This window comes from Caretta caretta, chromosome 1, assembly GCF_965140235.1.
Source record: "Caretta caretta isolate rCarCar2 chromosome 1, rCarCar1.hap1, whole genome shotgun sequence".
Lineage (NCBI taxonomy): Eukaryota > Metazoa > Chordata > Testudines > Cheloniidae > Caretta > Caretta caretta.
In genome coordinates this window covers 162,958,022-162,975,413 of record NC_134206.1, presented here as the reverse complement: position 1 = coordinate 162,975,413, position 17,392 = coordinate 162,958,022, and the positions used below count along the sequence as shown (strand labels likewise).

The 17,392-nt window shown below is 41.6% G+C and overlaps 1 protein-coding gene across 5 annotated transcripts in view; it reads left to right on the top strand.

Moving 5' to 3' along the window:
• The window catches only part of TTC3 (tetratricopeptide repeat domain 3), a 132,923-nt gene that overhangs the window by 68,666 nt on the left and 46,865 nt on the right, over positions 1–17,392 (top strand). For all 5 annotated transcript variants that reach the window (XM_048866992.2, XM_048867002.2, XM_048867011.2 and 2 more), the window contains 7 exons: positions 804–916; positions 1,183–1,309; positions 2,883–3,005; positions 3,194–3,295; positions 4,026–4,118; positions 9,334–9,398; positions 15,474–15,610. In XM_048866992.2, the coding sequence (XP_048722949.2) occupies positions 804–916; positions 1,183–1,309; positions 2,883–3,005; positions 3,194–3,295; positions 4,026–4,118; positions 9,334–9,398; positions 15,474–15,610 (760 nt within the window). The remainder of the gene's footprint in view (positions 1–803; positions 917–1,182; positions 1,310–2,882; positions 3,006–3,193; positions 3,296–4,025; positions 4,119–9,333; positions 9,399–15,473; positions 15,611–17,392) is intronic.

Genomic DNA, 17,392 nt, shown 5'->3' with positions numbered 1-17,392 from the left:
TTAAAATTCTAGTTCAGACATTAGGTGCTCCACCAGCACCTTTTATGAGCAGACAGAAATGACTGGGTGAACTCCAGGAAGGGAGGTTTCGGCTGTTAGAAAGTCATGTTGTTTACTGTCCAGATAAGCTTGTATTTTGGACTTGTAGAAATTAAAGTACTAAGTAAGAAAATTACCTATAAGTTTTCAAATGGGACTCCAAGTCTACTAATCAAAGGGAAATCAGTCCTGCATGTCAATTTTTTCCTTTTCTTTTTTTTTATAGTATTTAGAGAGTGAGTAACTTAAGTAGACCCAGCTACCATAACAAGTCACTTTTTAGTAGCGTTTTAAATATTTTTGGTCCATGAATGCCCAACAGCAGGTAAGGATTAAGGTTCTGCCTCATTTAGTTGTCTCTCCCACCCCTAAATATTTTGGACTACTTTTAAAAATAGAGTTCTTGTAGCTTTCTAGTCTCTTGAGATTTTGAATTATTTAATGTATATTCAGGAGAAAAAACTAATGATAACATTGTACACTTGCCTCCCTAAAGTAATAAATAATGGATCATGCGAGACGGAAGCTTAATTTCCAGAACATGCAATCATGATTCAGTCTAGATCAATGAACTGTTTTTTATGTATGTAAATCATAAAGAAAAAGGAAGTGCATAGTCACACCTTCAGTGTTCTTAAAGTTGACCAAAACATAGGCAGTGCTGCATTTTTTGTGTGCAGTTAAGAACCGTTATCCAAAAGCTGTTTGCCTTTTGTTTTTTAACTATCTCATTCATTTGTGATTATCTTAAACTTATTTTGAAGGAATTAGCAAAGGCTGAAGACCAGTTTAACACGATAATTGAGCAGTATCACAAGGAGAGATTTAATTGCTTGGCACATTATGGAATTGGAAAAGTATACCTTAGACAAAACAGGTTTGTATAATGTAAAACTTAATTTTTATTAAGCTTGGTGCAGAGACAAATGAACTTAGATTTACTCTATAAATGAAGATATTTGTAACAAATATCCTTGTCTTTAATAGTTAACCCTTTCTCCACTACATTGCACTTCATACAGTCTTTAATTTATGATGGCTTTCAGTTTCACAAGCACGAAGCATTACATTCCATGTAAGACAGTTGCATGAAATAGCTGTAGAAGTTGTGACCTCACTGGCCTGTATGTGTTTAAATTTTAGATTTTCAGATGCTATACATCAGTTCATGAAATCACATACAATGATTAATCATAAAATTGTACCTGGAATATTAACTTGGCCCACAACATCTGTTGTCATTGAAGAGACACGGACTGAGAAATTACAGGTAAATAAAAGTATCATCCCTGTTAATCAGAGAATTTCTTAATGAATGGGAAGTTGCTGATTTAATACAATTTCACTCAGTTAATGAATCTTGGCTTTCTACAATATCACCAAGACACAAGAAGGGAGAAGCAAGAGTCCTCAGAATCCTCACCCCGACTGTATTTCTTGGCAATTAAAATATCCTCTACCCACGCCCCAATTTGTAAAGAGGTGGTATCTGTTCCCTTAGTACCAAGCCAGCACTGCTTGAATGGGCTGGGCTCCCTTCTGAATGTACTCGGTTCCTAAAACTTGGGATTGAAGTAGGGCCCTGAGCTTTAGTACCTTTTTTGGTAGCATATTGTGAAACTACACTGCCAGTGTTGTCCAAGCGTAAGTTGATCAGTTAGTTTCTTAGCACTTAGAAATTCAGTGCAGAAAAATTTCTGTAATACCTTGGACACTGTCAGTAAATAAATCGTAAATAATAAAGTACTGAGAAACATGAAATTAAGTAATAGTTACTTTGTCAGTTTTTAAAGCCAACATTTGCTGGGGGTTTAACAACATGATTCCCAGTAATTTTAGTGGGAGTAGTGTGGTTACGTTTCTTGGTCAACCTTGAAAATCTCAACCATTAGCTTTAAGAGTGTCTTTCCCATTGAAATAGTAGAAACAAAACTATTTTTTCATTCACAAACACTATCCTTAAGTTGAGATAGAACTATTAACATGTAAAATGGTCTGGCCAAGCTGTATTACTCCTGGGGGAATTATTGTGCACAGAATTTTTAATTTTTTGGCACAGATTTTAAAATTCTGCGTATTTTATTTGTCAAAATAACACAATATAATAATGCCAGTTTCAATTATTTTGGTAATTATTTAAAAAGACCTGTCAGCAAGTATGTCTGTAACAATACAGGTAACAAAAAAGATTCAGGAAATGGTTTTTTTTGACAAATAGATTCCTTACAAAGATATTAATACAGAATTCTGAGGAATAATTTATTTAAACTACAATACAGAAACATATTTCCTGGACCTCTCAGACAAAGTGCAAAGTCTTGGGGGAGTAAAGGGTAACGGAGAAGCTGAGGGAGAGGGAAGTAATTGCTGGGAAGAAGCCTGGGTGTAATTGTAGTATGATCCCTTTCAAGGCTTCCTTTTGCCTCCCACTATTCTGCCGTCGGGGGGGGGCAGGGGGATTCAGAGCAGGGCACATGGGGGACTTCTTTCAGGGGCGGAGGGACGTTAATTCTGCACTTGTGCAATGGTGCGGAATTACCCCAGGAGTACTGTATGCAGAGAGGCTATGCATTCCTCACTGACACCTGTACAAGTACGAAGAACCAGTGAAATATTTTGCGGCATGTAAGGGGGGGAAGTTTTTAAAATAAAGTTTATACTTGAAAATAATTACTCTTTTGGCTCTGAAAATGTGGTGTGCGTTTCACCCTAAAAACCTCAAAATCTTAAAAATGTAAGTAGAGAGGTGTATGATCTCGTTACTTTTTTTTATGGCTGAGAAATAATTTATTCTTTGGGACAATGTGATATCTCTATTTGTGATTTTATTTGATGTTTTATAGTTGATTTTGGAAAATTTAATTGAGGAGTGCAAGTTTCCTCCAGAGCCAGATGCAGTTTGTTCTTATCAGCAGTGCCATGGACATTCGAAAATTCAAATCTATTTTACTGACCCAGACTTCAAGGTAAACTTGGTTTTTTGTTTTTGTTTTTTTTAAGGGTTTTGGAGATTAAATTTTTTGCTGGAGTTATGTGCCTTACACATTATTAAAGTTTTATGTGAAGCATAAATTCTTAATTTTGTTGTTCTTGTTGTTGAATGATACATTTTTTTTCTTTGAAAGCATAAATTCCTATGGTCTTCAAATTTTAGGGTTTTATACAGATTACTTGCTGTCAGCAGTGTAAAGTGGAGTTTCACATCAGCTGTTGGAAAAAGCTGAAAACTACAATTTACAGTGATAAAAATGACAAGGTAAGACCCATGTGAAACTTCTATTTAAGTATTAGTTATTAACTGTTTTCCAGGGGTATAGCTGTGCTAGAGTCATTAAGATGAGTACAGTCCTGAAGCCTTAACATTTCACCTGTCCTCTGGGGAACATACAGTCTGTGTTGCAGGCATAGGGAAATCCTGTAGGTGTCAAGGTATCTATGGAGGACCGGGATATTTATGTAGAGGCTCAATGTGTATGGCCTGTTCTCTTACCTCTTACTTTATGGATGCTTGATTCCCTTAGAAACCTTGCTGTTGAGGCCTCCCCATCAGCTAATACTCCAAAACCAAAAGGGTTTCAACGTGCATAAGGAGACTTGGCAGAAAATAATGGTGGCAATCAGTATAGTGGCAATCAGTATAATCTCCTGTTGGGAAATCCCAGCAGGTTTGGGATGGGAAAATGAGGCTGTTAAGATCAGAAAGTACCCTTTCTCAATCCATAGAGCACAAATTCTGTGGACAGCAAATGGGAAGATTTCACCATTGGTTTGGGAAGTAAAAAAGTATGTGCCATGAGCCACTGCTCCCATTTTTTCCCTCAGCTAAATGCAAGTAGAGGCACCTTTTAGTGATGGTCTTAATTAGCTTGGTCAGCTCAAGTTCAGTATACACAATAGCATTTCTGTACGAAAGCACAGAGATAGTGCATCTTTCCATTTTCTTGAAAATAGAATTTTTTTTCTACATACCTGATCTTCCCCCACAGGATTTTCTTCAAGACTCATGTTTCACTCCTGATTGTAGAGGCCTCATTTCAAAAATTGTTATCTTCAGTTCTTCTGGTCTTGTGAAATGTGTGGTAAGTAATTAAACATCAATGTGAAATGAGAATCAGTTTTTTAAAACAAATCCTCATCTTGCAATGAAGTTCCACTGAAGACTTGTACAGTGTTACTTACTGACAGTGTGCAGTTATATAATTTCACTAGAGGATCACAACACTTTACATACCTCAATTAACGTTTTTAACACTCCTTCCCCCCACTTGAGGGAGGTGGTTTTTGTGGTTGTGGTTTGGGTACCTATTTTACAAATGTGTAAAAAGAAGCACAGGGTAAAGTGATTTGCCCTTGGGAGATAGCAAGTCAATCTACTGTGTTGCCAATATTACAAAACCACAGGTAAACTGGAATGTTTTAAATATAAGCTTCTTACATTTATTATAAGACCTTGATATACAAATGTAATTTAGTGGGAGCTTCATTGAATTTTCATAGTACAATAAGTATGAGGTGGTCTGGCTCTACTAGTTTTAACAGATCCATGCTGTCTCAGATTCCTTGCAACTAAGTATCCTAGTTTGTTTTGGACTGGTGACATACTGAAATGACTAATCATTGAGGAGCAGGATTTCTGCCTGTTGGGGAAGAGGTACATCCAGTTATTTGAGCATGGTCCTCTTGAGCCCCTGTTTGGAGATTTTCCATTAGCAGTGTCTCTTCGGCCCATGCGTGCACTTGATACAACCTCGTGCCACACACCGACAGTTTTTAGAGCTGCACTGGTGAAATGCCTGAGTTCTTCTCTACCACCTCAGCCTGAGACTGAGTTTTAGCATGTCCGCCTCAGCATGTTCTACATGAACGACATGGCTTCAACTACATGGCATTCTGTTGTTGATAGTTAGTTTTAGTGTTTCTAGTTAGCATTAGCTGTTGTTAGTATAAGATTAGTTAGATAGTAGTGAGAGGTTTTGGTTTTTTCTCTCCCTTCTTTCCCCCTCCTTTTTTCTGTAGCTCTTATTTGACCTAGCTGGACATGCTTGGCTTGCCAGGTTTCAAATGCTCTCTCTTGTCGGGAGGCTATTCTTGTCAGCAATGACCATTCTAGGTGTATCTGTTGCTCGGGAGAGTCCCATATCTCCCAAAAGTGTAACTCTTGTCTGGCTTTCAAATCTACAGCACAAGAGAACTGGGAGCCCAAACTGAGGCTTCTGATCATGGAGCAGTGCCATTGAGCCACTTCTGAGTCAGGTCAGGAGACACACATACACAGACACGCACCCATATACATTTGTCTTTGAACAGATCCAGCATTCTTCAACCTCAGCCCTTGCTAAGAGGGAGAAGACTTCGGAGCTTTCCCTGAATCCTCCAAAGAAGAGGACTTCAGTCTCCCATCACAAGAAGCCAGCTTCCAAAAGGCCACAATCTCCCACTAAGTCTACAGTGTTGGAGTCTTTGACCTCTCTGCTTGGTACCATGGAGGCGAAGGACTCTGTCTGGTACCAGCGGGACAGGTAGATTCTGGAGTGCTTCAGAGAAACATGGCTCCAGCAGGCCCATGGTGGTACCTATGAAGGACAGGGAGGCCCAGGACATAGACTACTCTAAAATGGCATCATCTACATCAGACTTACCCGTAATGATTGTGGGAATGGATGCATCACTGGTAGAGTGGGAAGCACACTTCAGTACTCTCACAACTCAGGGCAGATGGTCACCTCTGGAAACCAGCCTCTATATCAACCTGTTGGAACTCAGGGCAGTCAGAAACACCTGTCTTCAGTTCCTACTCCTCAGCAGGAGCAAATCAGTCAGAATCTTGATAGACGTTGCGGCTTACATGTTCTATATCAACAAACAGGAAGGAGCAAGATTCCCCTCCCTGTGCGATGAAACTGTGAAGTTTATGGAACTGGTGTATAGCCCATCAGATTAATCTCTCAGCTGTTTACCTTCCTGGAGTCCAGAATGTCGCAGCCGATATGCTCAGCATGCACCTGTCGCAGCTGTACAAATGGGTGTTGGATTCTCATATGTTTCACAGGATATTCCAAACATGGGGACTTCCAGAGGTGGACCTGTTTGCTACATTAAGCAATAAGAATTGTCCTCTATCCTGCTCAAGAGGTGGTCTAGGTCAGCACTCTTTGGGAGATGCTTTTCTCCTTCCCTGAAGGAAGGGCATTTTCTACACATTCCCTCCAAACACCGCTTATACTAAGAATGAGGAAAAGATAAGCCAGGAGAAGGCCAGGGTTATCCTTATAGTACTGACCTAGCTACAACAGTATCTTGGTATCCTTACCTGCTTCACTTGTGTGTTAAACCAGCTTTCAAGCTTCGGACCATCCTTCATCTCCTCTCCCAGGACACAGGTCATGTGCTTCACCCTGACATAGGGGTTTGTCTGCCTCTTAGCATGGCTCCTAGATGGTTCATGGCATTAGAATCCATCTGCTCGATAGGAATACAGCAGTATTACTAAACAATAGAAGGGAGTCAACTCACATTGCTTAACTTTCGGAAATGAAAAAGGTTCAACCACTGGTGTCACTATCACTTTCTTGTGCCTGAATCCTTTTAATATCTGCCATCTTGGATTACCTGCTACACTTGAAGAAATCTGAGTGATCAGTTAAGGTTATCAGCATTGCCTCCCCCACTAGAAGTGTTTTCCATATTTGCTCACCCTATATGGTTAAGATTGGTTAAGAGTTTAGGGAACCTGTACTCCAAGATTAAGGATCCTACTCCTACTTGGGATCTCATCCTGGTACTTAAATACCTTAATGGACCTCTGTTTGAACCTATGGCAACCTGCTCCTTGCATCTTATCTATGAAGTTGGCCTTGCTCGTAGATATCCTGTCAGTTCAAGGGGCTGGAAGATTGGGGCCTTGATAACAGACCCTGCCCCCCATTTATGATACTTTTCAAGGACAAGGTCTCTTTATGACCGCATCCTAAATTCTTACCTAAAGTGCTGTCAGATTTTCATCTTAACCGGGCCACTCATCTGTCAGTATTTTTCCCTAAACCACATAAATCCCAGCACGAGATCTCCTTTCAGACTTTAGAGGTTAGATGGGCATTGGCCTTTTATCTTGGTAGGACTGAGCAATTTCAGAAATCACATAGATTGTGTCATCGCAAAGAGATCCATCACAATCTCTATACAAAGACTTTGGATCTCTGGGTGCATTGTCACTTGCTATGATGCACTTGGTGTTCTTCTTCTCCAAAGGATTGTAGCACAGACACTCTACCAGATCACCAACAACTGCCACAGCTTTAGTCAAGAACATTCCAGCATCTGAGATATGCGTAGCTGCCACACGGGCCTCAATGCATGATTTTTCTAAACACTCTGCCTTGGTCCATGCTGTCAGATCTGTTGTGGTGGTTGGTACTGCTATACTGTCTTCAGTCTTAGTGAGTTCCAAAGCTCCTTCCTCGCAGTGGGTGTACTGCTTGGGAGTCACCTGAAGTGGAGCACCCATGTGGATGCTATTCAGAGAAAAAGAGGTTACTCACCTTGTGCAGTAACTGGTTTTTTAAGATCTGTCCCCGGATGGATGCTCCATTAACAGCCCTTCTTCCCCTCTGTTTTGGACTGGTGTTTGTTGAACATTTGGATAGAGAAGGAACTGAGGGGGATTTGCCCCTGCAGCTCTATATACCCTCATTGTGTGACACAAGGTTGTATAGAGCATGTGCACCAGTCGAACAAGCACTGCTAATGGAAAATCTCTGACTAAGGGCTCAAGAGATATATGCACACTTGAAGTGAAGCACACATAGGGACATGCATTTAGAGCAGGGGTGGCAAAGTTTTTGGCCCGAGGGCCACATTGGGGTGCAAAACTGTATGGAGGGTAGGGAAGGTTGTGCCTCCCCAAACAGCCTCGCCCCCTCCCTATTCCTGCCCCTTGACTGCCCCCTTCAGAACACCCAACCCGTCCAGCTCCCCTGCTCCTTGAACCCTGACCGCCCTCTCCTGGGACCCCACCCCTATCCACACCCCCGGCCCCTGGCACGCTCCCCCGGGACTCCCACACCTATCCAAACCCCCTGTTCCCCATCCCCTGACCACCCCCACAGACCCCCGACCCATCCAACTCCCCCCCGCTCCTTGTCCCCTGACCGCCCCCTGGAACCTTCTGCCCCTTATCTAACCCCAGCCCCCACCCCGCTCCCCGCCACCTTACAGTGCCGCTCAGAGTGGCAGGACTGGCTTATCAGAAAGCCTGGGAGCTGGGCGGGTGCAGCCTGCGTGGCTGTAGGGGAAGGGGGACAGCAGGGGAGGGGCCGGGGGCTAGCCTCCCCGGCCAGGAGCTGAAGGGTTGGGCAGGACAGTCCCGTAGGCCGTAGTTTGCCCACCTCTGATTTAGAAGGACTACGGTTACTGTGCAAGATGAATAACCTCTTCTTTTAGTAAATAGGAAGCATTGCTCTAAGGTTTTCTGTATTGCTTGGTAGGGCATAAAATATTTGAAATCTTGGAGAACATAGCCATGGGATATTTGGCAATGATTTATTTGAGGTACTGTAGTATCTCTCCAGTACTGCCTCAGAATACTGTCCAAGTCAATCTGTGATCACTGCCTTTGTGTTGGTGGCTAGTGGAGCTGAATTCCTGATTGCCATATGGTGTTAATATGTAAGTGGGTTCTTTAATCCCAGAGATCAGTCAAGAGGAAGAGGCTTTATGACCCAAAGTTACCACTATATCCAAACAAAATAATGACAGTATTAGAGAATTCTCTCATAAGGAGGGGAAGAAACTTTCAAACTGTAAAACAGAGGGGAAGAAACAGAGGTTTCAATGGCACAAACCTCTTGGCAACTCCTGGTAATGAGGACAAGGAAGATTTAGGAGCTCATCCCCCTTGACAAATGACGTTTTAAATAAATATCTGGACTTTATGCTGCAGTGGAGCTGTCTTCCCTTTCTTGTGGCTGTGTAAGGTGGTTACTGCATCCTAGAGCAGTATCATCATATGATACATTGGGGAAATAATTGTAAGGAATGCTTCTTCTCTGTTGTGACCTTCTCTTCCAGATTACCTTTCCCGTGAACTCGTTGTCTTTCTATATAACCAAAGCTTACAGCTGTATAGGGCTTGAGCAGCCCAGATGGCTGCATTTTTTTTTTTTAATTCAAGCTATTACATTGTTGACTTCTAAAACATCAGATGTCATTTTTGTTTTTTATTGTTAAGAAGATTGCTTTAGAACTCAAATTCAATTAATGTGGTGTCTTTTTTTTTTTTTTTTTTTTTGGTGGTAGTTTGAACAAAAAATCCCCAAAATTAAGGATCCACCAAGAGCCAGTGTTAAACAGAAATGTTCAAGGTAAGATTTCTAGGATTAACAATAATTTAAATTAATAATTTGAAGATGAGCACTGTTTACAACAGGATGGGATCACATATTTTAGAAATTGCTGAAATACTTCAAATATTTTAGAAAGACGATAGTTGCTCTCTTTATGGCTGTGGCAAGGATTCAAATGATTATTTGATTCATCTGTGTTACTAGAAAGTTGACAAACTAGAGGGAGTTCAGAAAACAGCATAAAAGATTTAGGGGTTCCTAATTTGATAGGAAGGACAAAACAGCTGAATGTATATAAGCATGATTAAATTAGAGCTCATATTGAGCTGGTACTAGGTAATAAGTCTTATTAGCAGTTCTGTAGTTGTCCCAGCAGTTTCTAAAGAACTAAGTTTTCATTTAAAAACAAACAAAACTTATTTATGGCCATGAAGAAACCCTTCAAAATATGAATCAATGCAAAGAGTCTTCTCTGAATCTCTATACAGAGAGAGAATCCAAGGTCAAATTAATTCCTGTAGTAATTCCATTGGTTTCCATAGAATTTGAACTAATAATTCTGAAGTGCAAATTGCTCCATTCATCTAAATAGGCTATTAAATCTGAAGCCTAATTATAATTATTTAAGATTCATAAATGCCGTTTCACTGCTCACATCACAAACAACCTGGGATTCCAGGACTGTGGGTGGAACTTGAGAACCATCTCTTCCCCTTCATTCTGTTTACTGACCCATGGCTTAAGTAACTATTAAGGGAGGGGAAGGAAGAGCAGGGAATATGCTACCCTTCTTGACATATGTATGTTCTGCTTTGAGTGATGGTCCCTTTTGTATTCCACTATGGGATATGCCTGCACCCAGGGGTCAGAGGATTTGAAAGTAGTGTCCATTGGTCTGTGCATGCTCCCTAGTTCACCTCATGCCTCCAACTGAGGGGATAACGGGTTGGGTGGACCAACCGCCTTTCCAATTCCTTCTCACTGCTGCATGGTCCAGGTTGGAACCATTAGTGTCCGCAGCTTCAACTTTGTCCCACAAACAATTACTCCTGGGGAAATTCTGCACCAAAACATTCAAAGTTCTGGTTGCAGTATTTTAAAATTCTGCATAGTTTATTTGTCAAAATAACGCAATATAATCATGCCAGTTTCAATTGTTTTGGTAATTTATTTAAATCACAATACAATGGATGGGAAGAATGGGTGTGGAGAGCATTGGAGGAAATCCCCAAACCCCGTTTGTCTAATAATAATAGCTAGGTTTTACCCTTTATTTCTAGTTATTAGTCAACAAATATATGCAGCCATATGCTCAGTATTACATCATAGGCAGCTGAAGAGCAAGTGAGGGCTGGGGAATTAAACTCACAATTTATATTGGCTACCATCTCCAGAAAAGTCAGTGGTAAACAGTTCATGGAGCACATTTTGATAGGAAATTTTTTCAGTCCAAAAATTTAGACCAGTTCTAATCACTAAAGCACAATCAGCATTTATAAGACCATATTGTTATTTACAATAATTGATGTCTCTCCCAGCACCTCCCCCGCAATACAAACACACATACACGCACTGGTTTATGTCTTTGCTGGCTGCTCCAAGCTGCTGGGAGGAGCGAGTGACTGCTCTTGCAGCTTCTCTTTGCTTCCCCTCGGAAATCATTTTGCTGCGGGGAAGCAAAGAAATCTGCGGAAAATCTGAATTCTGTGCCTGCACTGTGGTACAGAATTCCCTCAGGAGTAAACAATAAATAATTTCATTGTAAATTGTTAAGTTTTAATAGTTTATAGTTTTAGCAAATATAACAATTCTAGTAGCTTTAGCGTTAGATTAGTCTGTGGGGGTACCCACCCCACCCTGTACCCTGTTTGGGTACTATGCCCCGGACCCAGGCTTCAAACTCTGTTCTTCCTGCCCACGATCCTTCTCTGTCAGTGACAACCACCAGTGCTGCCTGTACTGCCTTGGAGAAGGTCACATTATGGCAAGGTGCAGTATCTGCCAGCTTTTCTCCAGCCATATCTGAGAGGGGTGGTAACTTTGTCCCTGTAAACACTTCATGGAGAAGGCCATGAGACCCCAGTCCGTCCCAAGCCATGGAACCCTCCCACCTTGTACATCAGCCTGATTCAGCACGGAGTGTGCCTCCTCCTGCAAAGCTTACGTTTGGTGTGGGAGAATCCACCCTCATAGACCTCATTCCAGGGCCTACTTGGGAAGGTGGGAAACACTCTCATAAGCATGAGACTAAGTCTTCCTGAAAATCTACTTCAGAGAAGTTGAAATTAGTTGTAAGCAAGCCTAGTAGCTCAGCCCATGAGGACTTAGGATATCTTAAGGCCCTGAGGCATGACAAGAAAGCCCACAAACATTGGGTTCCATCAGTTCTGGACCGTGTCCTGTCAGTACTATCATCCACAGGTCCTCCCAAACCCCAGGATCCATCGGCACTGATGAAACCCAGTCACCATCCGATGCCACCCTCCTTGCTAGCTCCAATGATCTGGACAAGCTCAGGCCTCTCCAGTGTGAGGGGGACTCTATCTGTTGCTGCCCCACAGGACATCTTTGCTCTCCCGGTTCCAGAATCCCCTCCTCCATCAAGATTCTCCAAGGAGATAATACCTCCTGCAAGAGGACCCACTGCAGGATGGAGCTTATTACCCCTCCCATAAACTGAATACACCTGCCTTCCAATGATATCGCCCCTGGAACCGGAATCAGCCTTCTTATTCTCAGGAGACTTGGAGCTATCGGGTGAACTGCTCTTCCCTTTCCATACTTATCCTCCTCTACCAAAAAGTCCCGCATAGGCTTGGGAACAACCTTCACCTCAACTAACTCAGAACCACTGATACCCCATGCCATGGGGGCCCATGTGACCATCTGTCAACCCCTCCTACTGGCCGCATTGGGGACCTTGAGACCAGTATCCCCTGCAGAGTTGATCTGATCTGTAGGGAGTCACCGCTTGCCTTCCCTGTAAGGGAACATTTTACCTCTCGATCCAAGAGAGAAGGAAGAATACTTTGAGTCGGTTCTTCCGGAACCATCCGCATCCCCGGACACTTCCCTACCCCTGATGACTTCAGGCAGTTCCAGGACCTTCTCCACAGAGTTTCTGGCGAGCTTCAGATTCCCCTTGAGGAGATCCAGGACTCCTAGCACAAACTCTTGGATATCCTGCATGCCTCCGGACCCAGCAGAATAGCTGTCTCTGTCAATAAAGCTATTCTGGAGCCAGCTAGAATAGTTTGGCACACCCCTGCCACCTGCACTCCTGTCCCCAAAGGAGGAGGAGTATTATGTGCTGGTTAAAGGTGCAGAATTTTGGTTTTCTCACCCAGCTCCCAATTTGTTCGTGGGCCATGCCTTCTCTGAAAAGACCAGACAGAAACACCTTAGGTCTTCTTCCATGGAGAAGGGGGCAAAATGCCTGAATTTACTGGGAAGAAAGGTCTTATCATCCAGCCTGAAGGTCAGGATAGCCAGTTACCAGGCATTACTGGTTAAATACAAGTTCCTGAACTATGCCAAGTTTGCCGAGTTTACGGACAGCCTTCCACAATAGGACAGAGCTCATTTCTAAGCTATGATAGACGAAGACCAACTAATAGCCAGGGCCACCCTCCAATTGGCAGTTGATGCTGCTGCTATCTCCTCTTCAGCTATATTTACTGCCATTGCTATGTGCAGGGAGTCATGGCTCCATGCATCATGGCTTTCTTTGGAGGTCCAGAATACCATTCAGGACCTCCCCTTTGAATAGCACCTCTTCAACCAGAAGACAGATGAGTCCCTCCATACTCAGAAGGATTCTAGGGTTGCCCTCCAATCACTGGGGATATACGCACCTGATCCTGAGAGGAAGTTTCATTGTCTGTCGGCCAAATTGAGGTATATGGCTCAACACTTCTTCTATCAGAGGCCCTATGAACTAACATATAAGAGAGAGAATGTTCAGAAGTCCTGCTTCCCTACCTCCTCCACAACAGGCTTGGCATCTCAGTCTCAGCCATCAGCTCGACGTTATTTTTGACAAGAGCTCGAGAGCCATGAACCACTAAGCCCACCGACTCCAGCACACCATTCAGGGTTTGTCTAGGTCTCTTTTTCAACAGCTGGAGTGCGATAACAATGGGCAAGTGGGTGCTGAATGTCATCCACTCTGGCTATGCGATAGTTTGCATCACTACTTCCCCTGAAACCCTCCTCCCCGTCCCCTTTTAAGGACCACTCTCACAAGAATTGGCTCACACAAGAGGTGGATTCCTTAATGCAGAGAGGAGCAATAGGACATATTCCTCCACAATACCAAGGGAAAGGGTTTTACTCAACCTCCTTCCTAATACCTAAAAAGAAGACCCTGGTCCCCAAGGAGGTAAGAGCTCATTCCATTATGGTGTAAGCAACGACTATAGCATCTCTTGAGGACGCACATCTCCTGGACATTTTGTAAAGTGGCCACTTTAGTAGTTCCATTCACACATTTGCAAGGCATTTTGCCCTGGTGCTGAACTCTTCTGCTGATTCCTCTTTTGGGATGGCAGTACTCCACTCAACCCTATCGTGTGCATCCTCACATCTTTCTCCTACTTAGGTACTGTTTGTCAGTCACCCGCAGTGGAGTACAATAGGGACCATCACTCGACGAAGAAGAGAAGGTTACTTACCTTTAACTGGAGGTCCTTGAAGGTGTGTGATCCCTATCTGTATTCCACTACCTGCCCTCCTTCCTCTCTGCTTCAGTTCTTATCTGATTTATGGTAGAGAGAGAACCAGAGAGGCTATATGTCCACCCCACCCTTTATCCTCTCAGTCGGAGGCACCAGGTGAACCAGGGCTCATGCGCCGTCCAAGAGACACGATTTGCAAATTCTCCAGCTCCAGGCGCATGGTATGCATGCATAACCCACAGTGGAATTCAGATAGGGACCACACATCTTGAAGACCCTCCACTTACAGGTAAGTAACCTCCTATTATGGAAGTTGAGCACTTCTAGCAGAGAATACAGCCTAGAGCAGTGTTTCTCAACAACCAGTCCATAGCAGCCTCCTTCCCATTCCCTGAGATTTCCCAGACATAGTTTAGACGGGCAGCAAGCCGGTCCCTGGTATAAATGTTGAGAAACTCTGCTTTAGAGCATGGGTTGTCAATCTGGGGGTTGTAACCATTCAGCCCTTCTCATATTGTTAAATGGGAGGAAGGAAATGGCTAGATTCAAGCTGCGTGGGAGGGGCATTGCAGTACGGAAAAACTTGAGCACCTCTACCCTACTTGACTGAAAAATTCTGATTAAAATCTGAATTGCGTATACCGATTACGTTTGAATGTTCGATTTGCACAGTTTTGGCATTGCTGTAATATCTCTAAAGGAGTTTGCATTTATTGCTCACAACAGATTTGACAGAGTGTAAATACTGGTGCTTTATAGTAAGGGGATAAACTTGTTTGATTAGACAGGAACCCTGGGAAATCCAAACTGTAAATATGTATTGGACAGGTTTAGTATAGATCCTCAGCATTTTATTCCCCTTAATCTTGTTCCAAAAAGAAAATTATATGAAGGAATGAGATATTCACTAAACATGTTTCATTTAGGTGGGAGTTTAGATTACTTGGAATATGAATTCCAATAATGAGAGATACATGTGTAAAGATGGATTTCTTGTGTTAGTTAAGTTGGTCATAGGAACTCTGGGAATTTTTTTTAACATTTATTTATAAATAACTCAACATCTTGTACATGTTAGATGTAAATATGGGCATGCATCAGAGAGTCTTTTAAAGTCAGCTCCTCCTAATACAGATTATTGTAAAATATTTAGGCGATTCTCTCTACATCTACAATATTAAAATAAGTTGTTCAGTATGCCTGAAGGTAGATGGTCTCCATTCCTTTTTAATTGAAGAATAGCTGTATTCAAATTTTACCTCTCTATAGTTTGACTAATGACTTCTACTGTGAAAACTTTATAATGTAAGCTGACAAATGTTCTAATAGATGGAGAATGGTTTGTAAACTGCCAGAGAAAAAATCGTCCATTGATAGTTGAGGCTGATTGGCCTCACTGATCAGTTCCATTTATCAGTTCTAGGAAGCTAAAAATAAAAGAAGAAAAAAAATTAAAGAGAAAGCATGTAAGAGAAGAAGCACTGAAGTCTGCAAAAGATAGTGTGGAAGAAAATAAAAGGGAAAATAATACATCTAAGTATGATGGTCATAAAGGTACGTGGAAGTTTAAGGTATTTTGTTGTAGAATACGTTTGTATTCTAACATATTCTATCATATAAACAAATGGATATTTTGATTAGCAAAAGTAGTAGTTTTAATGTACCCTCAGTGAATCAAATATGAGTATTATTTTAAGGAAAGGATTATAAATACTGATGTGGAGTGTCCTGTATAGCCATGTTGCTTAATTACTTGATTATTTGTATTACCGTGGTGCATAGGAGCCCTAGCCAATGCACTAAGGGAAGATGTTCAAATACTATAGTGATGAACACTATAGAAGAATCTGTATAGAACAGAATATCTGTTTACATATTTATTGTAGTGCTTACGTCCAAATGCAAATTTATTTACCAAAAATGGTGAGATAAGATGGCTGGCAAGCTTTAATTTAGAATTTAATTTACTTTTCATAGGCTTTGCTGCTAAAATTAGACAATATAGTATTAAATAAAATACTACTATGTTTCACATGAAGCAGTTTACTATTTTGTATGTACTAGCTTCCTTTTGTGGAAAAGATAGTGGATAGTTGCTTTAATTTAATTCTCCTTTGAGAATACGTGTGTAGATTCTCATGTATGGGATGAACACATGCCCTTGGTGCAATCAGAGCACAGTCTTTCCCTTCCCTGCTCCCCTTTGAGACCGTTTTTTCCCTCCAGACAGCATAGAATGAAATAGGGTTAGGAGAGTGGGGGTTAAAAATAATCCGTGGAGAATGTTCCTTAGTTTCATTCTCTGCCACCTCCCTTATCTCCCTTTTGAAACTCTCTTTAGATCTCAGATCTTCTAACTTAGCATAAATAAGTCTCTCAGTTCTTCTACCAGCTCACTTGGTCAGATTGCACCTAGTCAGATTCATCTAGATTTGAAATATGAATTTGTGATGTGTTGCTAAATGTGGACATTGAGTGTTCACAAGTAGTTCAAGAAGTTCTTCTGAAGAGCTGTGAAACTTATGCTCTGAAGTGAGAGAGTTTCTTTGTGGCCCTTTAAGTTCTTTAAAAGGGTTGTGTAATGTATCTCCATCTGTTTAAGAGCTGCCACCTTATTGGAGTTGGAATCCAGTGCTTGTTGAACCAACATTTGAGCCTCTGTATTATCTTTATACTATCTACCCTTTCAACCCATGGTCTTTGTACTGTAACCTCAGATAGGGGAAATCTAAGATTTACTGGCTGGTCCCCCTTATACAGTGTTTCATAAGAGTACTTCCTTCACCAAGTTTCTGACTAGGTGGTTTCCAAGTTCCATCTGAATCAGTGCATAAATCTGCAGTTATTCTTTCCTGAAACCTCATTCCATGTTGGGGAAACTAGGTTACATATCTTTGGGAGCTTAGGAGTTCATAGCTATTTAATTAGACCAAACCTGTTCATAAGCCCAGATGAAAGGTGAGGGGGTGTACTCTGTATTATTGTTCTTACAGGTGTGTCTGATCCAAAGGGTTTTAGAGTGTAAAGGGACTAAAGCATTTGTAAGATGAGCTTATCTTATGTAACATAATAAAGGCCTAATCCTTATTTAGTGGATAATTGATTAGCAGTGTATACATAGATGTATAAGCAATATCTATGTAGCTTTTGTAGGCTTGAGTAATTGAGTATAGTTGCTATGAAGTCTGTATAATCTTTTAGAGATAAAAAAAAGTGAACAAAGATTCCTGGCAAAAAAATATTAACATTTGGACGTCCTATTATCGACCTTTTGGAGTGTCTAAGGAAAACAAGGAAGATCCTTGTCAAAGAATAGGATTGATAGTTTTGTTCTTG